This window comes from Macrotis lagotis, chromosome X (genome assembly GCF_037893015.1).
Source record: "Macrotis lagotis isolate mMagLag1 chromosome X, bilby.v1.9.chrom.fasta, whole genome shotgun sequence".
NCBI lineage: Eukaryota > Metazoa > Chordata > Mammalia > Peramelemorphia > Peramelidae > Macrotis > Macrotis lagotis.
In genome coordinates this window covers 404,974,708-404,998,497 of record NC_133666.1, presented here as the reverse complement: position 1 = coordinate 404,998,497, position 23,790 = coordinate 404,974,708, and the positions used below count along the sequence as shown (strand labels likewise).

General features: G+C 33.4%; 1 protein-coding gene across 1 annotated transcript in view; it reads left to right on the top strand.

Moving 5' to 3' along the window:
- Window positions 1–23,790, top strand: part of LOC141503179 (potassium voltage-gated channel subfamily B member 2) — a 496,486-nt gene that overhangs the window by 16,662 nt on the left and 456,034 nt on the right. Inside the window, exon 2 of the mRNA XM_074208381.1 lies at window positions 13,412–14,093. Coding sequence (XP_074064482.1) covers window positions 13,515–14,093 — 579 coding nt within the window. The 5' untranslated portion in view covers window positions 13,412–13,514. The remainder of the gene's footprint in view (window positions 1–13,411; window positions 14,094–23,790) is intronic.

Here is a 23,790-nt window from a genome sequence, read left to right as displayed (position 1 = left end):
TTATTCCTTCTATCTCTGTGCTTTGAATTGACCAGTTTCCATATCTCCATCTCTTTTTTTCTTCTTTTCTCCTTTTAATTTATTTAAGCCAATGGGGTTAAGCAATTTTCCCAAGGTCACTTAAGTAGGCAATTATTAAGTGTCTGAGGCCAAATTTGAAATTAGGTCCTCCTGACTCCATAGCCAGTTCTCTATCCATTGCACACCTAGCTGCTCCTTCTCTGTTTCTTAAAATCTCTTGTTTCCTTTAAAACCCAGCTCAATCACCACCTCCTAAATCAAGAGTCTTATGCTGAGGCCAGCTAACACCATAATTAAAAAAAAATTAAATACAATTTGGTTTTTTAATCCTATGTATTTTATCTTATGCATTTAAAAATGCTATTCTGTGGGTTCATAGTACCAGACTGCAAAGGTTCTTTGACAGCAAATAGTGGAGACCTTGCTTTAAATGAAGCTTTTCTTGATGCTTCCCAACTACGCATGCTCTCCTCCCCAAATTACCATGTTTGTATTGTGTGTGTGTGTTTAATATGCTTATATATGTGTCTTTTATCTCCCTGTGTATAAATTTCTTAAGAGCGGGGACTATTCCTTTCTTTTTTTCTTTTTGTCTTTCTATCCACAGTATCTAGCATAGTGTCTGGAATATAGTTAATCATTATAAAACTATTGTTGATTGATTGATTGATGGAAGGAAGTTAAGAATTCTATGAAACTGAGGTAAGGAAGGGGTCCTTCTGTGCGTGGGGAGCAGCCCGTGAAAGGAAAGAAAGACAGGCGATGGAATGCTGAGTTCATGGACCAGCAAGTAGGTCAGATTGGCTGGAACACAGAGTGTGAAAAGGACTAATGTGAAATAAGACTAGAAAAGTAGGCCATAAATCTGGAAAGACAGGCTGGGACCAAAAGACAGGCTGGGACCAGAATGTGAAGGACCTGAATTGTCAGGCTAAGTTTGAATTTTGTCCTAGAGATGAGAATAAAATGTAAAATAGAGACTGTAAGTTCCTTGAGGACACATTTTATTATAAGGTTTCTCTTTCTATTTCCATTGCTTAGAACAATCCCTTGTGCATAGCAGTTTCTTAATAAATATTTGTTGCATTGAATTGAACTGGATTAGAGTCATTGGACATTTTTGAGCAGAAGAGGGATAATGTTAAGCTTGTTCTTTAGGAAGAGTCTTTCAACAGCTGTGTGGAAAACATGCATTGGAGAAGAAAGAAATTGGACATTGGAGGCCAATTACAAATTTCATTACCAAAAAACTCCATATATAATTTTTTAATCCATTAATATTATTTGAGTAACCACAATATCTTGTTAGGTGTTCTAGGTCATATATGATACTTGACAGCTCTAAAATTTGGAACTGAAATTATACAGTTAGTTATTGTGAAGTGGTATGGTTTTCTGCATTCTCCTTGATACTACTAGATAAAACTGAACATAAGCAAAAAAGAAATTCACAAACTTTGAGTTATGCTAAAATCATTCCATAATATATCAATCACATTTGAGTGAATTGACATTTTAAAAACAAGTCTTGCAGCAGAACTGAAAGCATAGGTAACATTAACATTAGCTAGTTCCAAATTAAATAATAGGCAAAGTATGGATTTGCCTTAAGGTACCCTAATTTTAACACATCCTAAGGGAATCTCAAAGTTACAATTATCAAGTGGAAAAATTATTGGACTACTTTCCTACCTTCTTAGCTTACCATGTTTCTTTGAGATGTTGAGTCTGGGTCCTGACGTATATGATTATGGGAAAAAAATATTTTTTCCAAGTAACATTTTGCTGTTATGTCAGAAATCAATGTCATCTTCATGGGTCCAAAGCCCATGATTAGCATTAATCCTATGCAACAACACAACTCTCTCTCTTTCTACTTTATTCCTTCTCTTCAGGATCTCTACACTTTGTGCAATTGTAGTTACTATCATTTTATGAGATAGTATATGTTGGCTGTGGAAAAATACATTCATTTTTCAAGATTTTAAAATTTCATTTCATGAATGTCAAATTTTCTTAAATTCCTTTTCTTACATCTCCATATATTTTGTGCATTTTCTGAATGGATTTTTAATAAATTTACAAACTCTTGTTATGTTCCTGCAATAAAAAATAGAGCAGTTGTAATGTTTTATGTTTCAATCTTAAAATATGAATAAAATTCTAAAAATAACTTATAACTGAAATGATAGAACGTAAAGGAGACTTCCAATATTTAAAAGAAAAAGAAAAAAGGCTTTTTTTTAACTATGATGTTTCTAATAATAACTAACAATGTTTTAGTTTTTCCAAAGTACTTTAAATGTACTATCTCATCACAACCCTATTAAGTAGGGATTATTATTAATCAAAATTAGCATTATTTTAAAGATGGGGGAAAATGAGTCTTTATGAAGTTTAGTGACTTGTCTAAAGTCACATATTTAGTAAGTATCTGAGTTGGGATTCATATCTAGTATTTGTCAGAACAAATCCAGTCCAATTTCTACTACATCATGCTGTATCCTATGTGCTGCCATAATGTTATTATTGTTTTTAACATGCTATTTTTAAAGCTTATTTTATTAGAAATATATTCATCAATAAGCAAAGCATTCAATGTATATAGAAATATTTTTTAAAAGAATTATTTTTGTAACTCTCTGTCAACTAGTAAGAACTTAACAAATACTTACTATGACAGGTTTTTTTAGAACATCATGAGCTTTGGGAAAATGCTTACATTCATTCACTCTAAGGTACCCTAGTCCTTTAGGGGAAGTTTACCCATCATTGAAACAAGCCCATAAAAGAATAAAATAGCATACAATTTAGAGCCAGATAGTCAGCATGTCCAGATCATAGATACTATGGCACCTCAAAATGGGAGAAAATGACAGAGGAAATGTTAAAGATGAGTTAAGGATAATTGGACTGGGAGGGAGAAAACAATGGACACTTTTTTTTTAATTATAAAGATTTTATTTATTTATTTATTTTGAGTTTTACAACTTTTCCCCCTAATCTTACTTCCCTCCCCCCACAGAAGGCAATTTGTTAGTCTTTACATTGTTTCCATGGTATACATTGATCCAAATTGAGTGTGATGAGAGAAAAATCATATCCTTAAGGAAGAAACATAAAGTATAAGAGATAGCAAGATCAGATAATAAGATACCAGTAATGGACACATATTTCAATCAATGTTTACTATAATAGAATTTCAAGAACAACCACAGAATTTTGAACAATAACTTGAAGTTTGTTGTGATGAAATGTAATTGATATTCTTTTTAGAGGTTTAATGGAAATAATTCCATAATGCAAATAAAAATAGTCTCCCCTGAAAGATAACATCAGTTAGTGAATTTCAGTATTGTGGCATCAGAAATTTGCCTTGAAAAAAGAAGAGATCATTGCTGTTTATTGCCAAGAAATATTAGTTTATCACCCTTGAAAGGAAAAAAAAAATGAATCAAAGAGTTTCAATGTAATCTACTTTGTTGGTAGAAATCCCACTATCTATGTATAATCACCAGCACCTAAATGAATATATTATGCATAGGAAGCATAGAAGGTTAAAGACCTCCAGCAGTAAGGTATAATAGAACATGAGTATCAGAATTTCTTCTGAGTTCATCATATTAAATTTACAGTTTCTTGTTCAATCCTATTTTTATTCTCTTGTACATTCCTTACAAAAAGGGGCAGCTAAGTGGACAGTGGATAGAGCACCAACCCTGGAATCAGGAGGACCTGAGTTCAAATCTGCACTCAGACACTTAATAACTGCCCAGCTGTGGGACCTTGGACAAGTCATTTAAACCCATTGCTTTAAATAAATATATTTTTTAAAAAAATAAAATGAAGGACAAACATTAGTAGAATTGATCTATCTCCAAACTTTCTTCTCAAAGGTGGAGATGTTCTAGTTGGCAAGAATAAATAGAATGAAAGCATGAAAAGTCGCTTAGCCCTATTGCCTTAAATAAATAAAAATTTAAAAAATAAAAAGAGAAGAAAATTAGTGAATGAAAGAGGAGGAAATAAGGAAGTGAGGGAGAGAGGGAGAGGAAAAGAAAAGCATGAGAGGAAAGGAGAAAAATGGGAAGGACTGAATTTGGACATTTTTTACAGGAGAAAATGTTCATTGAAAAACTTAAAAATTCAATTTTGGATTAATAAATTTGAGAAAATGTTCATTTTTTTGGATTATTTGCTTTTCTCCATCAATCCAAAGGAAGATGTGGATAAAATTAATTTATTTTAGATTCAATCCCCAAAATATTTAGAAATCTCAATGTTGCTGTTCAACTGTGCCCTACTCTTTATGACCCCATTTAGTGTTTTCTTGGCAAAGATACTGGAGTGGTTTGCCATTTCTTTCTCCAACTCATTTTACACAAAAGGAAATTGAAGCAAAGAGGGTCACACAGTATGTGACGCTGAATTTGAAATCAGGTCTTCCTGATTTCAGGCTTGGCACTCTACCTATTGTGCCATGTAGCTGCTCAAAGAAATCTCAATGGCAGTATATCAAGGAAAGAACAATTATCTGATTAATATGAAACACTGCATATTCTAACAATGCTCCCCAAATATGCCTGTGTTGTATTAATGTTAAGAGAATCAACTGAATAAAAAAAACTTTTATACTGGTTATAAAAGCAGTGCTTAGAGAAGCAGAGGTAATAATGGGAGATAGGATCAACAAATGGCAATTAAAGGTGTATCCTTCCAAAGGTCCTCTCAGCTCAGTAACTGAAACCATCCTACTCTTTAAAAAAAAAGAACAATTAACAATATATGAGAGACATACTACTTGAGCTACAGCTATTGTTTATCCCAACATTTTGACAAGGAGCTGCATAATGAAATAAAGGCTTTAAAGAAACCTGGAGAATACAAAGAAAAACAGAATAGTAAAAGCAGTATGGTATAGGGAAATGAACTTTGCTCTGGCAGCTAGGAGACCCAAAGTCTCCTCCAGTTTCTGCCACTAATGAACAGTTTCCTCCCCTGAAAATAAGGCAGTTGGATTATTCTTTTGTAGGCTCTTCAATGATTCTACAATCAAATTGTGGAGGTAAATGATATTTTGGTTGGTATCATGTTTATGTAATATGGAAAAATTTAATCAGACTACATGAGAAGGGGGAAAATAGAATATTCACATTCCATAAAATTGCTTTTTCCCTTTTTGAACATTTTTATCAGATATTGTCATTGAGACTACATCTTTATCATTCAGATGAAGTCCGAAATTTGGTGTTCATCTATCCAAAAATCAGATGTTTTATGCTCATGTTGACAAAAATAACCCAGATAATAAGTTGAAATGTCTAGTTTTCATTTGGATAGTAATTCCTCCTTTGGAATATCTCCTTTCTTTTTCTTAAAAATCATTTCTCTGTCTCTCTCTGTCTGTCTCTGTCTCTCTGTCTCTCTCTCTGTCTCTCTCTCTCTGTCTCTCTCTCTCTCTCTCATTCTCTGCCTCTCCTCTCTCTCTCTCTCTCTCTCTCTCTCTCTCTCTCTCTCTCTCTCTCAGTCTCCTCTTGTGGATGTCATTTGACTCTTCAAAAATCAGGCATTCAAAAGAATACTCTAGGGACACCAAGTAAAGGGCACTTTCACATTCACAGTTTTGAACCTGGGCCATTCTATGCAGTTGAAGAAAGGAAACAATACCACAAAGACCTAGAGATCTGAGAAACTTTATAACAATATTATTTTTCAGAATAGAAAAAGGGTTGTTTTGTGAATTATATCTTTAAAAAGGTCTTATTCTGTTGATGAAGGAAGACAGTTTAATCACCTGCTCGTTGTTAAGGGGCAAAAATCTTCTTGTATTTGTAGTTAACCTTTAATTATAGTAAACATATAAATTTAGTGAAGCTTTAAAGTGTGTCTGTAATTAAATGTTTAAAAGCTTTTCTATTCCAGTGAGGAAGAAAAAAAGCTATATATTTATGCTTCTAAATAAAAATAGACAGTGTTAGCTATTTATATGTTTGGCTATTGCAAGGAGCAGCTATGAGATTGGAAGATGCTTATATTACATATTGTATTTATTACTTGTATTTTTCCTTTCTTGTTGCAACTCGATGCTACCTTTGGCTACTGGTAGCAGATCTTTTAGGATTTTTTGTCTTAGTTGATCTAAAAAAAGCTTAGGTTGTCTGAAGGATAAAAGTTCTAGATACCTGATGAAGGAGTAAATGGTTGAGCTGAATATTTTCATATTAGTTTTTAATGGCAGAATCTAAAAAAGAAATGATCATTATTTCATTTTATAACTCCCCAAGGACAAGTATTCCAAGTACTTCAGAAGCCATCTTATTCAATCCCCTCATTTTCCAGATGAGGAAACTGAGGCCCAGTAAACTTAAATGACTTGTCTCATTAGATAGGAAAACCTACAGACTTTGTAATTGTAATACATTACAATCACTGTTAGAGCTGATCCTACTTAAATAAATACAGCATCATATTAAAAATTTTTTGACCAGTTACTAAAAATATATGAGTTGGTGAATTGGACGTTTATTCTCTAAGAATATTTTTCTGAAAAGCTAATTTGAAATAATTTTTAAAGCTAATAATACTATCCCTAATTAAATATCTTGATTGTGTTTTATTTATATTTTCAAAGTTGATAGTTTCAAAAACTGATCCTTTTCTCTGAAAATATGTGCCAAAAATAGACCTTTGATCATTTAAAAACAAATATATCTTCTGAATTTTTTTGTTGTTGCTGTTGTTTGGGAGAATGGAGTTGCAATGTATGCAAAGTAAAAAAGCAACAAATGAAAGATAATTTAAAGATAGATTTAGAACTCTCAAAATTGTAGTTAGATGATCTACATTAGTAATATGATTGAGAAAATGAAAACATTATGTAATTTTAAAGGTTTACTTTTCTTCCTCTAGCCTAACTTGCTACCTCTTGCAAAACAAAGGGAGTGTAAATTCTATGGCAATGTTAATGTTTTTGAAACTTCATTTATTTCAAAATTTTCCCTGAACCTGTAATTATATAATTGACCTTGAATTAGTGGCAGTATTTCATTGCTTGGAATGCTAAGGTGCAGCTGTGTAAAACTTAAACAATAAGCAACAACAAATATTTGAATCCCCCCCCCCAACAGAATAAAGAGGGGGTATTTAATACATTGATGTTGCTTGACTGATTTATTGCAAACTTGATTTCCAGTTGGATATACATACATGCATATACATACTATATGCATGTAAAGTGCATGTAAGTCTATGCTTGAAAAATATTTTCACACCATAAGTGACCCATAATATATGTGTATGTATGTTAATGCATTATACATATGAACGTGTATATGACTGAGATCGATAAAATACACTCAGGAGAAACAAAATGACTAAGGGCTTTTATTATGTTCATAGTGTAAAAGTGGCTTATTTGTTATGACTGAAAATTATCATAAAAAACTTAATTTCATTTATTATAAAAATTTGAGGAAAATACTGCAGACACTTGATTATTAAAATTAAAATCATAAGTTTTCAAACCTCTCCACTATGGCAATGTACCAGAGGGAATAACACTGGGAGATTATTTATTAGAAATGAAGTTTAAAAAAACAAAGCAAGTTTAAATTGAAAAATGAAAAGCTAAAGCAAAACAGTATAAGGATTTAACTCCCCCCCCAAAATTTAACTAAATGAATGCACCTTTGATAATGCTCTGAAGATATTCTGCCTCAGGGTATGAATGTTATTAAAGGGACATCAAATTATACAATTTTAGAGCAGGAAGAGATGTAAAATCTTCTAGTCCAACATTCTTATTTTACAAATGAGAAAGCTGATGAGAGAAGTTATAAAATTCCAGAGAGCATTCATTAAATATAAGGTAGCTTCTTTGCTGGCCTTCATGTTAAATAAGAGATACTTTGTGTCTGTGTCTGTGTGTGTGTGTGTGTGTGTGTGTGTGTGTGTTGAGGACTAGTAGCTTTACTAAAATCAAGAAAATGCACATATAGAACAATATAATCTTCAATCAAAAAGGACCATAAAAAGATAAAAAATGGGTATGTGTTCTCAGTACGTAATTCATAATTTATGATCTATGTAATCTTGGGTAAATCACTTAATGTTTCTAATCAGTTCCACCTTTTTATTTCTCTGGAAAGGAAACTGGAGCACTGGAAGTAACTTAGGTTAGATAATATATCTGAAACAAGAGCTCTGTCTCCTGACATTAAATCTAATGTTTCTCGCGTCAGACTCCAAAGGAAGAGAATATAATATAATCCAAGAATAAGGAGGTGATAGTCTGTTCAGCTCTTAGTGACACACTGGAGAAAATACATTGATGAGCTGGCTGAGAGTAACTAGAATGGTGAGGGTCTTAGATGGACAGTACTCCAGAAACCATCTTATTCAATCCCCTCATTTTACAGATGAGGAAACTGAGGCCCAGTAAACTTAAATGACTTGTCTCATTAGATAGTAAGCAACAGAGGCAGTATTTGAACTGAAGGTCCTCCGAATGTAGAGCCAATTCTCATTCCACTCTGACTTGCTATACACTATGGGAAAAATAATTTGAAGTATTTAAAGGGGTGCCAGGGGAAAAAACATGAGATAAACTCTGCTTGATTTCATAGGACAGGTCTAGGATCAATGGGTGAAAGTTGCTGAGGAGAAAAGCTTGAAGAAAGGAAAAGGGCAGCTAGGTAGTATAATGGATAGAGTGCTATACCTGAAGTCAGAAACACTCCACTTTCTGAGTTTGGATCCAGCTTTAGACACATCCTAGCTCGGTGACCCTGGCAAAGTCACCTAAGTCTGTTTGCCTTGGTTTCCCCATGAATTGGAGAAAGAAATGGCACATCCTGCAGTATCTTTGCTAAGAAAACCTAAAATGAGATCACAAAGTGACATCATGACTGAAATATAATAAAACAAGGAAAAGAAAAATTCTAATAATTAGAACAATTCAAAGTAGACTGAACTGCCTCTAGAGGTAGTGGATTTCTTACCTTTGAAGTTTTTGAGCAAAGACTGATTGGCTACCATGTAAAATATGTGGTAGACTGAATTCTTTATCACTGAGGCTTCTTCCAGTTCTGAAATTCTCTAATTTTGTGCAGTTCTCTAATAATCTGATTTAGGAGGCTCAGCAGTAGTCTAGGGAAATTGATACAATGTCATCTGCAAATGGGCAACTAGAGGAATTTGCCTTGTGAAGGCAATCCCACTATTATTTGATCATCATGTTTTATACTCTTTGTTAAAATGGTGGTTGTCATTTGGAAAGTATATACCTCTTGCTGCCATGTCTATATTGATACTAACCACCAGAGGCTTGGCTTAGTTCAATGAGCTGTACATGATCTGCATAGGAGTCACCTGGTTGAATTGTAGCTATTTTGCCCTACCAAAAATTTTTTTACAGAAGGTTGTTGCATTTTATATACTTTCAATCTTTTACTATAAAACCTGCTGTAGAATCACTTGCAAAATTGCTTCCAATTTGGTACCTTCCATCCTTTTTTCTCTAGACCCTCGGATCTGCCCCAGTTCCAAAACAAATAGTGTCTCTGTGCAATTCATCTTATCAAATCTATGCTCTTTTTTATTAGTGCCATTTCTACTTCCATGTATGGTACATGAGGGTCTCTGATATGACATTTCAAATTTCATGTAAACATTTTTCCTCCTTTGTTTCTTGCAATTTTATGAGGTCATATGCTTCCCTTTCAAACTTTGACATCTCTAAAATTTTACAAATAAATTCGTGTTATAAATCTGGGTTGCCAAAGGCTCCCATTCACCTCTACTTAGCAAAAGTAAAGGTTTTTCATTGTGATATCCTGTCATTTTTGCTTTACATTGGTTAAATTTCTTAAGTAAGGGGTAGTTAGTGTCCCCCCGTCATAGAAATTGGATCAAATCTGTCTTTAATAACATGACTTTTAGCAAAGAAAGTTATAATCAGTCATGATTTATATGAACTATTTTTACTGCTTTAAATTTTGCTCTCAGTCTTTCCTGCAAACCTCCTATAATACTGTAACGTCAATTTTTGCAACACAAGTCATATAGAAGAGCCTAATAAGAAGAGCCTAAATGGAAAATGTGGTATTCAAAAAAGCAATAAATTTGGTACATACTCACTTGGACTCAGTGAAAATGCCTGCCAGCCCTGCTGACTATTCACTGTGGCTGTTATAAATGCCCACATGGATCACAGAATTATCTGATGGAACTGTAGAGTATCTATCCATGTAAAGTAGATAGGCTGTCGAAACACAAAATTATGCTGTGATTTGCTGGTAATTCTGTTCTCCAGATGTTTCTGTTCTATAAATGTAGACTTTGTATCATTGATAGCGTTGAGTTTGCAACAACATACTCATAGAGCATCAAAACATATCTACTAAGTGACTGATATTACAAGATACTCTGCCTGGTCCTGTGAAGAAGGCAGAGGCCTTTAAAACAGTGATATAACACCCCTGCCCTGAGCTCCAATTAGAAAAAGCTAAGAGAAAAAAGAGAACAAAAAATTCAATATGTTATATATTCAAAAGACTTTAACATATATTTCTTAGTATTATTCCATCACTTAATGTTGATGAGATAGAGATAGAAGGTAGAAGTGGACTTTGGAAATGGTAACTATAGAAAGCCATTTTATTTATTTTACTTAAGTGGATATCCTACACAGTATAGGGTACCCATATAAATCTTTCTGTAAATACATTTTTCATCATCTAAATTACTTTAAAGTTTTTCAGCTGTTGAATCATTTTGCCCTAGTAGGAATTGTTATTTACTATACTAAATAATTTTGTAAAATGAAGTATCTTTTTGTAAAACAAGTGATCATCTTATTTTAACTACTTTTATAAGTCCAAATTATTTGTTAAAAGCAAAGTGTGCCTAAATTTGAACTCATACATATTAAATACAATAACATTTATATTCAAAAAATATTTGTTGAATCTATCAAATCCTTTGTATTTGCCAAGTCTAAAATCTCTTAAACAAATTAGTTTCTATTTAAGAAATGAGATGATAAAGTCATCCAATTGAAAGGATACTGCGCTATTAGAACAGGGAAGCCTGACTCCACTGGAATTGATATATACACTTCAACGAAAGGCTCTATAAGAACCTCCTAGCATCTAAAAGAATGTAACTTAAGCTGCAGGCTTTGAGAAGTCATAGGGCTTTAAAGAAAAGAAGGTGCACTAGGGAAAGTGTTTGAAATATCAGGGCTCACTGCTAAGATACTGTAGGGAAAGTCCAAACCAAGAAGATGCTGCAGATCATAGTAACACATATTCAAGAACAAACATCATAAAGGATGAGTACTTGGAGAAAAAAGTTTTCTGGAAGATAAAACTTTTAAAGTGAATGTCTAATCCACCCTACTGTCACCTCAGAGATGGTCATTGGCTTCTCTGTAATTACTGATTAAAATCTAAACTTATCCACTTGGCATGCAATACCCTAAAGGACTTAGTCATATACGAGATGTTTTTTAGCTCCCATTGGATGCTTTCATGTACTCTTAATTCTAATCAAATTAAACTGTTTACTGTACCTGTAATATGTTTCCTACCTCCCCTGGAAGTTCAGTCCTCCTATCTTTCCATTTTTCTACGAATAATTTTAAAAATTTATTTGAGGGGACAGCTAGGTGGCGCAGTGGATAGAGCACCAGCCTTGGAGCCAAGAGTACCTGAGTTCAAATCCGGTCTTGGGCACTTAATAATTACCTAGCTGTGTGGCCTTGGGCAAGCCACTTAACCCCATTGCCTTGCAACAAAAACCTAAAAAACAAAAACAAGTTTATTTAAGGGTTCCATCATCCTCTTTAGGGGGTACAATCATTTTCATAATCATGTAGGTTGAGCATCTTCATGTCATCCTTGACTCTTCATGTTCCCTCACTCCTCCACACCCAATGCTGCCAAGTCATCAGTTCTTACTCTATAACATCTCTCACAATAATCTTTATTCAATCATTATTCTAGGCTCCTTTTACCTGATCCGTATTTCTTCTCTAATTCATGTTGGCAGTTTATAGAAATGCCCACATAATCTATGTAAGGTCTGACAAGTTCACTTCCCTCCCTACCCCCAAATATTTGTGGCTCCCTATTATTTCTAGGATAAAATATTAACTTTTTAAAACTGGCAATTTAAAAATCTTCCATTATTTGACTCCAAATTGTCTTTCCAACTTTATTACACACTACTTTTCTTTAGTATGTCATTCACTGCTATCTCCATATCCTTCTGCATTCATATAAACTATCCCATATTCAGAATGTATCTTATTCCTTTCTTTTCCTTTTTTGATTTTCCTTCAGGATTCAGACCAGATACTACTTCTTCCTTGAAGCCTTTAAATTCCTCTCAGACTTTAAGCCCTATAAGCTTCTTTGCTGCCCCTCCACCACACCATCATACTCTATCCTGAACCATCATTACCTATATTCATGTTGCACTCTCCAGCTGAACAGCTCTTGAATACTGAGAATTTTTTTTATTTTGTCTTTTAATTTCCAGCATCTAAGATAATGCCTTGAACATATTAGATGTCTAATACATGTTTAGTCAATTGAATTAAATTGAACTATGTACACAAAATCTTCTTTGGAGGAAACTTGATCTTCAAAAGTAATTAGTTTTAAGTTCTTTTTTCTTCCTATGGGCTTACAGGGCACCTAGCCACCCCATGTTTTGCACTTTCTAATTATACTTCATATTATAATCATTTTTTAGCAAATATTTTCTTACTTCTGAAATGCAAGCTCCAGCTGGAACAACGACCATGTCTTATTCTTCTCTGCATCCTTTGCAATACCTCACACATAGTAGGAACTCCATAAATTGTCCTAAAAACAGATACATTAATTTTTATTAGGTGGGTTATGTAATAAGAGAACTAAAGTATAAATAATATTGCTTAATGGAAATTGATTATAAAAATATATACATTGGATGGTGCCAAACATAGTGACCAACAGACTATAGAGTATTTGCTTACCATGCTCCTTGTAATTGAATCTCCTTTAGCAGTTTATAAAAATAAGAGATTAAAGGAAAGAATATTTGATTTAGGGGAGATGTATACACAAACCATATCTGATATTTACTAGCTGCAGAAGGGAAATTATGGCACAGTGGAAGACATGCCTGGTCTGCAGTTCACTGCCTTATATAATCTTGGCCAAGACACTTAATCTCTATGACCCTTATCTCATCTACAAAATAGGGATAAGATACTTGCTCTATCTATCCTTACAGGGGTATTATGAAGAAAGCACTTAACGTTAGAACATTCTATTTAAATTATTGTTATTGTTGTTGCTTTGAGAAATAGACAACAAATCTTTTTATTGTTTTCTTACAGTTATGGCAATAGAAATATGCCTTGAGATGGATTATTTCTTCAACTGATAATCCTACTACTTTTTTTTGACGGATATTGGTTCTTCAGTATCATCCAGTTCAAAATGGCAGAGAAGGCTCCCCCTGGCTTGAATCGAAAGACTTCAAGGTCTACACTTTCCCTTCCACCAGAACCCGTGGAGATTATCAGAAGCAAAAATTGTTCCCGGCGAGTTAAAATAAATGTAGGGGGCCTAAACCATGAAGTGCTATGGAGAACCTTGGATAGACTTCCAAGAACACGCTTAGGGAAGCTCCGAGACTGCAATACTCATGAAACTCTGTTGGAAGTGTGTGATGACTACAATTTGAATGAGAATGAATATTTTTTTGATCGACATCCAGGAGCCTTTACATCCATTTTGAATTTCTACAGGACAGGGAAACTCCACATGATGGAAGAAATGTGTGCTCTCTCTTTTGGTCAAGAGCTTGATTACTGGGGCATTGATGAAATATATTTAGAGTCTTGTTGCCAAGCAAGATACCATCAAAAGAAAGAGCAAATGAATGAAGAGCTGAGACGAGAAGCAGAGACTATGAGAGAAAGAGAGGGAGAAGAATTTGATAACACCTGCTGTCCTGAAAAAAGGAAGAAACTCTGGGACCTGCTAGAGAAGCCTAACTCATCAGTGGCTGCAAAGGTATGAAAAATACATTGTCTTGTTTTGTGTGTGGTTAGAACTTTCTGCTATTTATGTATCTTAGGGAGCTGGTAGTCTTTTACTACAATATGCTTGTTTACAAAGAACATATTAATATGGTATTAAGCATTAAAAAGACAAACCAAAAGCTATCTCAAATGGAATTATTTTCCATATTAAATCAACTTTGCAAAAATTGAACTTTTTATAAAGTGAAGTCTACCTGCTGCATTAATTGGTAAATGTGATTACCCCCCTAGAAATGGAGAAACATCAAATACTGTCATAGTTATACCTCATTTACAACAGATATGTTCTTGAAAAATTCTATATAAGTGAATTTTTGTAAAAATAAAAACAAACGAAAAACTACTAATCAGTCTTATTTAATTGTGCTATGAAATTACCCTTTAAATCTACTAGTGAGTATTTTTTTAAAGAAAAGAATTATTTTCTGAAATGAAGAGACCTTTTTATTCAAACTGACCAGGGTAGAGGCCTATCTAAGGGGAAGGTTATACTTGGCAACATGAGGAGGGGAAAAAAGAAGAGGAATTTCATCTTGTTTCTTCAGCAAGGAGTTGGGGAAAAAATCACTATGGCAAAGGCCTCATATGACTTCTGTATTACTGGATCAAGACCCATTCAGAGACAAGAATAATTTTCTTTCCCCTTTCCCCCAGTTCTCACTCTCTTAAAATCCAAAAGGTCAAAGTCTACTTTTTTCCAAAGAAGACAGACATTTCTTTGTGAGGTAAAATATTGGAGAAATCTACATCCTGAAATAATATGCCTCCCATATTATTCCTACCTCTAAGTAATTAAATTTCTGATCATAGATTCATAAATTTTAAGCTGAAAAAGGGTGGTCAGAGGCCATCTAATCCAATTCCCTCTTATTATAGATGATGAAGCAGAAGTCTAGGAAAATTAAGTTACTCCCTTCAGGTCACAAAGCTAGTAAGTATCAGAGATGATATTAAAATCCAGCTCCTCTTACTCCAGAGGCAATACTTTTTCCCCAAATATCACACTCATAAAGGACTTTATGATAGAAGCCCAACTCATTGGTTAATAAAAAGATTACTCTCTGAATTGTCTAAAATTAAACCTAGATATTTATTGTATGTCATTTTTAATTTCAAAATGATTCAAACATTTAAGTGGAGTGAATTATGTACAATAGTCCAATATTTTATAACATATAGTTTGGAGTGTTAAATTTAATAAATGAAAATAAATTTTCATTCGCATTAAAAACTATAACATAAAGTGTGGAGATAGACAAAACGTGCAGGTAGCAAAATCAAAGAGTCAAACAACTTTTATTTACATATGAAATGAAAATAGACTATGGAGTAGGACAAATGGATTTATAATATGTGAGAAATGGGATATGAAATAAGAACTATGGACTGGGAAATTTTTTTCAAGCCCTCGTTTTCCTAGAAACAATAATGTTTATAAAAAATAATTGACTTTTTCGTAGAAAATATTGTTTTTGTTGGGAGCCAAGCATTATCCATGACAATAGAAGCATCCACCTGGCCATACATCCAATTGCATTATTTGGTTATCACTGTGGTGTGATCTTTTTAGAAGAGAGATCCCAATGACTTGTAAGGAAGTTTTAGAGAGAGAGAGTAGGATCTGTATTAAAAAGAAAGAAGTCATCTCCAACACATGCATATTGAAAAAAAAATTACGTATAAGAACTTCTGGTAAGTTGACTGGCCACAAGACCCTGCGAGCTGTAGTTCTTTCAACTTAAGAAGAGAGAAATCTAAGAAGACATCTGGCTTCAGATAGGAGGGTAAAAGTGTTTCAAAGATTGTTACACATTATTCCCTGCATAAAAATGCAGAATAAATGAAAGCTTCCAGCTAAGTTGCCTATGGTTCTGGGTAATTTGTTTTCTCCCCTAAAAAAAAAAGAATAGTCAAGACTACAATTTTATGTTTTTTGTCCTGAAAATCAATTGCTGTTCTCAATGTTAGATGATTTCAAGGATTATTAACATATATGGACTGGACTCAGTGGTTAAGTGTGGTATACTATGGTTTGAAGAGTGGCACCTTAGGAGATAAATTAACCCATTCAGGCCTCTAGTCTACCATTGAGTAAATCATTGTTCCAGTTAGCTTCCTAGTAAGGAGTTGATCAACTGTGTAATAATATGCAGATTATTAAAGGAACTATGTGTGGTCAAGACAGGTTTATAGGTTATATAATTTCTCTAAGTAACCAAATTTAACCATTGTTACAGGGAAAAGGTTTTCTTTGGGAAAAAAATTGTAGAACTTATTTCTAGTTTATCAGGTACAAATGTAGTTGTACAAATAACCTGATTTCCTAAAATGTGGTTTTCACCTAAGGACTAAGCTTTTCTTTGTTATAAATGTAGATAATAGCTTATTTCTTCTATTTAAAATTTTGTTGAATTAACACTTGACTGAATACCTATGAGAGGTATCACTCATAAAAATACTGCAGAGTAATAACAATCATGAAGCACAGATTTAAAATTTAAACATTTTATATGTAATAATAGTGTGTTCTAGTAACATAGTCCTAATTTTAGATTTTAAAAAAATTCTCTTCATTTGCTTTTTTTTATCTGTCTGAAAGTCAAAGCTTATAACTAAATTGATTGATTTTGAGTATGTTTATTGATTCTAGGCAATAAACTTTTGCTAAATTTGTTTTATCAAGCCACAGGCTATTTTCTATGAAATTCTATGAAATTTCTATGAAAGAATCTACTGGTTCATTATTTAAACGCCTACATTGTCCTCTGTGCTTTAATGATTGAATATTATGGAAATTATTGGTATTTTACTATATAGTGATATATCTAAAAGCACCATTGCTTGCAGTCAATAATCCTGTACAAATAATTTTCTATCTCAACGTATTCCATATTAACTGTCTATTCCCTTGCTCTTCCAGAGCCAAATGATTTAAATTAATTAGTCCCCCCCACCCCCACCCCAATTTAAGGCTTCACCAGGAGTGATGTTAGTGTCTTAAGTGTGCAGATAGCACCTGTAAGTCTTAGAAAAGCTGTAAGATTGTACTGTTGTGGTTACAATTTATCTGAGTATACTAGAGTACTTCCTATTTATAGTTTGAACCTCTTCTGAGTTTTCCTTGTACATGTACAATTCATATTTACTTTTAGGAGGCCTGTTGCCATCTTTGAAGGGCATCATATTTATTGACATAGTACTTGAGTTTCTTTGGTGTTCATTTATATATATATATATACATATATACATATATGTATAATAGAACTTTATATGTTAAATAATACCATGGTTTAAATAAGTGTTTTATTGTCTGTTAATCAGTTTTGAGTACAAAATCCTAGATTTTATGCTTTAAATAAATTTCTATGTTGAAGTTATAATCAATTTAGAATAATGATGATAATAATAATATAATATTAATAGAGAATAGAAAGAACCCAACTACTCCTTCCTTTGCCCTTGAAATAAAAACATTTTTCACGTTCAGTAAAAAAACAGGTCTCATTTTTGGATGTAAAACCATTGGTTACTATGCTTTGTTTAATACCAATTCATATGCTTGAACAGTATTATTAAATATTGTAGTGATTTTTCTATTACTGTTTCTTTAACCTTTCCTCTGCGGTACTACTTCTATTTTCCAAGCCTTGGCAATAATTGTGGTCATTTATATTTTTTACACTTTAATTATCTCAAACAAGACTAGACCATAAACACTCACAAAATGTTTTGAATTGCATTAATTATGTTAGCCACAAAATAGCTTGAGGTAACTTTGATGAAGAGGTGGTGATAAAGTGCTGGCCTCTGAGTAAGGATAATCTGGGTTCAAACTTTAAGGCATATTTACCCTTTATTTAAATTCCTTGTGAATAACAGTCCCTCAATTTCCTAGGCTAATCTAAGATCATAACTTGCAAAACCATTGGCTAATCTGCATCCTTAAAGGGAGTTTCCTTACTGGGAGCTCATTACATGGTTGAAATTTCAGAGCTAGGAAAAAGAAAAAAAATACTCTTTCAATTCATATTATCCTATCAGTTCCTCTATCCTATCAATTCCCATTATCTATTAAGAAATATTTGTATTTATCACTAGAGCTATATGAATATTTACAAAACAAACATGAAGTTTATTTTGTTATTATTAACATGAAAACACAAAAACTACATACAGTAACTAAATACTCTTGATATAAGCCAGGCTATGCAATAATATGAATTATTCATAGGTACTTGTCTCAGCTTATTTAAATTTATTGAATGGGGTAATTCATTAATTAGAACGTGGAAATCATGGTAGTTCATTCCCTTCCAAAGAGAACAATTTTCTTATAATCAGTAGTTCATTTATAACCTATTATTCTGACCCTACTAACCTCCCTCACAGATGGTCTCAAACTTCTTGTCTGACATGAGAAAATCAATCAATATCAGCATGACCTTTGTACCAAATTATGCTACATTGACCTTGATTATGTCACACAGTTCTGGTTACCGCACTCAAATAAGACAAAATAGAATCCTACAGCAAAAATATCAAAAAGTGATTATTAAAGAGGTGAAGCCATATGAAGGAAGAACAAAGATCAACAGGCAGTGATTCAGGGAGGTAACCAGCAGTTAAAGAAAGTCGTTGATAGTAAGAACAGGTGTTCTAAATCAGAGTTTGGACACCTACTTAAAGGAAATAGCTTCTGTATGATGCAATGTCATGGTACTTCTAGTATAAGGCATTCAGTGTGAAAGGATTATAAAGTTATATTTAGCTACAGCCACAACCAAGAACTAGAAAACTAGACTAAATAGAACACAGAAGAATAAGATTCTTCATATGAATATTAGGCAAATCTAGATTGGAAGATGGGTATTGAACACTAGAGAGCCTCTGGATTCTCTTATGATAAACAGACCACTTGGGTAGGATCAGTCTGAAAGGTATATATGCTTAAAAGAATGCTCATTTCTTATACCTAGTTAATCCAGGGATCCAAATGAAGAAACAAATATTGAGAAACTTGTCAGAATATCTTTCAGTTCAACTAGATCAATACGTTGAGACCTGTTAAACAGCATTAAACTCCTGGCTTAATTATTGCTGCCCTCCTCATTCTCCGTTATTTTGTCCCATATTTTGCCCTCATCTTTCATTTCCTCCTCTTAGTTTTCCCCCTCCTCTAAAGTATACCCAACTTGAAAGAAGTAAGAGTGTTTGATAAAGAAAAAGCATTGAAAATTATATATATATATATATATATATATATATATATGACATATACTACATATATAGTATATCTGACACATACTAAGTTAGGTACTTGTTACATGCTTAGTGACTGACTGGTATTCAAAAACATCTATAATTTGACACTATTACTTTTTCAATTTTGTCTCACATTACTTTTATATATTCTGTGCTGCAGCTAAACTGGACTATTTATTATGCAAAAATTTCTTCCCTTTCTTTCCACCTCTAGTTCTTTGCTCATGTTTTACCCTTTGCCTGAAATATACTCTTTATTATATTTTCCTCTTGAAATTCTCCATTCCACAAGGATCCAATTCAGAAGTCATTTCCTCCATTTCCTCCAAAACTTTCCCTGATCTCTTTGGATAGAAATTACATCTTCCATTATCATAAGTCTCAGAACTTTTTCTATGCCACCCACATATATTTTTCATCCTTGAATTATGGTATATATCTGTCATCTCCATGGCTAGATTGAAAGTTCCTTGAGGACAAGAATCATATCTTATTCATATCTGTATTCCCTAGTGTCTGTGATAAGGTCAGGGTTACAAAATGGAATTGAGAGTTGTGGGATAAACTAGATATGGGAGCCAAATATACCTTGTAGATTCAGGTACCAGTAGGTGATGACAGCAAAATGTGGAATATTTACCTACTGCTCTACTACTCTTGTCAGCAAAATGCCAAAATTATAATGCTATTATAAAAGCCTAGCATTGATTTATTGAGAGTATGTCAACAACTTCTCCTGCCACATCACAGTTGTTTCTCCCTTACTTCCAAGTTCAAAAGCAAGTTTAAAAAGACTTTTTTCAGCTACATTTGAATCTTTATATCTTGTTTTAAATCCTATTCAAGCAGAATGTGAATATTAATATCCAAGTCTTTTTTATGAAATTCAGATTTATAACACTCCTTTATATATTTCTAGAGATCTTTAAAATTATTCTCTTTTGGCATGTTGTCTGGAGCAACACAGACCCTATTATAACCAAATTTGTGGCATACCCAGAACAGAACCAAATCAAGACTGAGTACCTAATAAACAAAGAAAACTCTAAATAACTTTTCTGTACTCAGTGAAGGGGAAAGGACATATATCAAGCACATTATATTTTTGATATATGAATCAGATTTCTAGTACTCTGATTATCTTACAGGGAAATGATCCAAAGGCACAACTGTTCCATATCTGTGACAAGAGTTCATATTTATGGAGTTTATAAAGCAGTTTCCTTAGAATAACTTTATAAGGGATGAGGTCAAAGTATTTGACAAGGACAGAAACTGAGACTCAGAAAGGTTGCAAATCCTAAAGTAAATCCTAATAAAAATGGCAAAATAATGATTTGAACTTTCAGTTGAGGTCCAGCTTACTTAACATTATATCATTACTCACACAGCATGTGTTGAGCCAAAAATGCTAATAAAAATGGAACTTTTAATAAAAGACAAAGTTGTTCACATTTTTTGAATTCTCATATATGTGATACTCTAAATTAGGTGTGAAGGGTAAAGTACTAAACCTTGAAGCAACCCACTTAAACCCTTTAGACCTCAGTTTCCTGATAAGTAAAATAGGAACTGTACTCAAAACAGTGTATTTGACTTGCAAAAAGGACTGCTTATTTGTGAATCATTATTATAGGTAGATTCTCCATAAAGACTTGTTGGAAACATGGCCACTGCCATTGTTACAGTGATTTCATCATTATAATTCACATTTATTTACCATTTTCCCCATAAAAACCTTGTGAGGTAGGTATTGAAAATGTGTTGAATCTGCTTACTTTATGCACTTATATAAGGTTTAAGAAGCAATATGATTATAAGAACATAGGTCAGGCATGGGGAAATCTCTTTTCTGCTAAGGGTCATTGGCATATTTAAAACATTATTTGAAGGTTGTATTTAATCAAATATTTATTCACCCCTAAAAAGCTACTAGATTTTTTGAATTCTGAGTACCACCTATAGTTGCCTTGGCAATGCCAGACCAATACAGTTTGTGGATGGACCAGAGGTTTTCTGCCCTGCCTTAGGGTTAATAGGGTCAAAGACCAAGAATTAAAGAGGATGTCAGAAATAATCTCAGTCACTGTCTCCATTTATGGATAAAGAAACTGAAACTTTCCAAAGTTACATGAATAACTGTCAGAGGTAGAATTTGAACTCAGGTCCTGAGACTAAAACTGGTGCTCTTTCCTTTATTGTGCTGAAGTTCTTGTGGCTTTCTGTGAAGAAAGTAAAACTTCTTAGGCAATAAAGATATGAGCCCAAAATATCTCCTAACAAAGGACTTGACACATAATAGGTACTTATATAAATGATTTCCATATTGAATTTGTTTGGCTCTTAGATTCTGTAATTATTTGCTTTAAAATGCTTATATGATCATTTTTAAATATTTTAAATGAAATATTTTAAAATTAGAATAGCCAATTTTTTGTCTTAATTCCTACTTTTTTTAATACAGTTTTTTTTTTAATTAAAGGTAATAGTCTTTGGTCTTTGTTCAAACTCCACAATTCTTCCTCTGGATACAGAGATATTCTTCATCACAGATTGTCCAAAATTGTGCCTGATTGTTGCACTGATGGAATGAGCAAGTCCATTAAGATTGATCATCACCCCTATGTTGCTGTTAGAGTGTACAATGTTCTTCTGGTTCTGCTCATCTTGCTCAGCATCAGCTCATGCAGATCCTTTCAGGCTTCCCTGAATTCCCATACCTCCTGGTTTCTAATAGAACAATAGTGTTCAGTGGATAAAGCACCAGCCCTGGAGTCAGGAGTACCTGGGTTTGAATCTGGTCTCAGACACTTAATAATTACCTAGCTGTGTGGCCTTGGGCAAGCCACTTAACTCCATTTGCCTTGCAAAAACAAAAAACAAACAAACAAAAAAGAACAATAGTGTTCCATCACATCCATATACCACAGTTTGTTAAGCCATTCCCCAATTGAAGGACATTCATTTAATTTCCAGTTCTTTGCCACCACAAACAGGGCTGCTATGAATATTTTTGTACAAGTGATAAAACAGAAAATTCTTTAAAAAATACTTGTGCTTTTAATAGAGTGATAAAGAAAAATGGAGGCAAAGAATATGCTTAGAGTTGTGATTTTTTAATTATTATTTTAAAAGGAAAAGCCTACAGCACCTGATAGGGCAGTTAGGAGGCAGAGGGGATATAATGCCAGGCCTGGATTATCATCTTCCCAAATTCAAATCTGACCTCTGACACTTCCTAGCTGAGGGAGTTGCCCTGGGAAAGTCACTTAACTCAGTTTCCTCATCTGTACAGGTAAAATGAAGAAGAAATGGTAAACCACTCTGATATCTTTATCAAAAGAATTCCAAATAAGGATCACAAAGAGCTGGAAAGGACTGATTAATTAACAACAATAAGGACATTTGATTCTCCCATCCAAATACTAAACCCAACCCTGCTTAACTTCTAAGATCAGATAAGATGAGATAATCAACCAAAGCTTCTCCTGATAAACTTTTTGATTGATTTTGGCAAACTGATTTTACTGGTTCAGAGGGCTCTCATTTTTGGGGTAATTCTGGAACTTTTAAGTTAGAGACACATCTGGGGATATTAAGAAATTAAGTGAATTGTCCAGGGTCAGTCAGTAGATTTCAGATACAAGACTTCCCAGGCCATGCTGTCATGGGATTGAACCTCTATCCACTTAACCTCCCCTGCCCTCCTGGGCTGATTTTAATGACCTTTCCTCAAATGGTTTTTAAGAATTAGTAATTAATAATGGGGCGGCTAGATGGCTAAAGCACTGGCCCTGGAGTCAGGAGTACCTGGGTTCAAATACAATCTCAGGTCTCAGGCACTTAATAATTACCTAGTTGTGTGGCCTTGGGCAAGCCACTTAACCCCTTTTGCCTTGCAAAAACCTAAAAAAAAAAAAAAGAATTAGTAATGATGTGCTGCTGTTCAGCTCAATGATTATGTCTGCAGATGAGTCCATGGTCCTCTGGCATGGTCTTCATAATGATAATGAATCTCTTCTCATTTGTGGGAAGGAGGTAGGGAAAATGAAGTGGGAGGGGGCAGTTAAATGGCCATTTGCAACATTTTTCAAATCCATTCTGGGAGAGAATGTTTTATTTCTCCTCATGTGCTTCTAAGAGTAACACCTGGGGGAAAAAAGAAATGAAAATCATTGTGACTTGCTTCTTCCACTTAAGTTATTAAAAACAATAAAAATTTTGGAAAGTAAATCATAATGTGAAGTATTAAAATCTTATTTCAGTTTAGAGCGAGTATATTATATATATGTTTATGTATGTGTATATATATATATATATATATATGTATGTATATTTACACAAGAAACACCTGAATGTGCTGCTGCCTTGCTCCTGAACACTATTTGATTCTGCTCAGCTCAGCA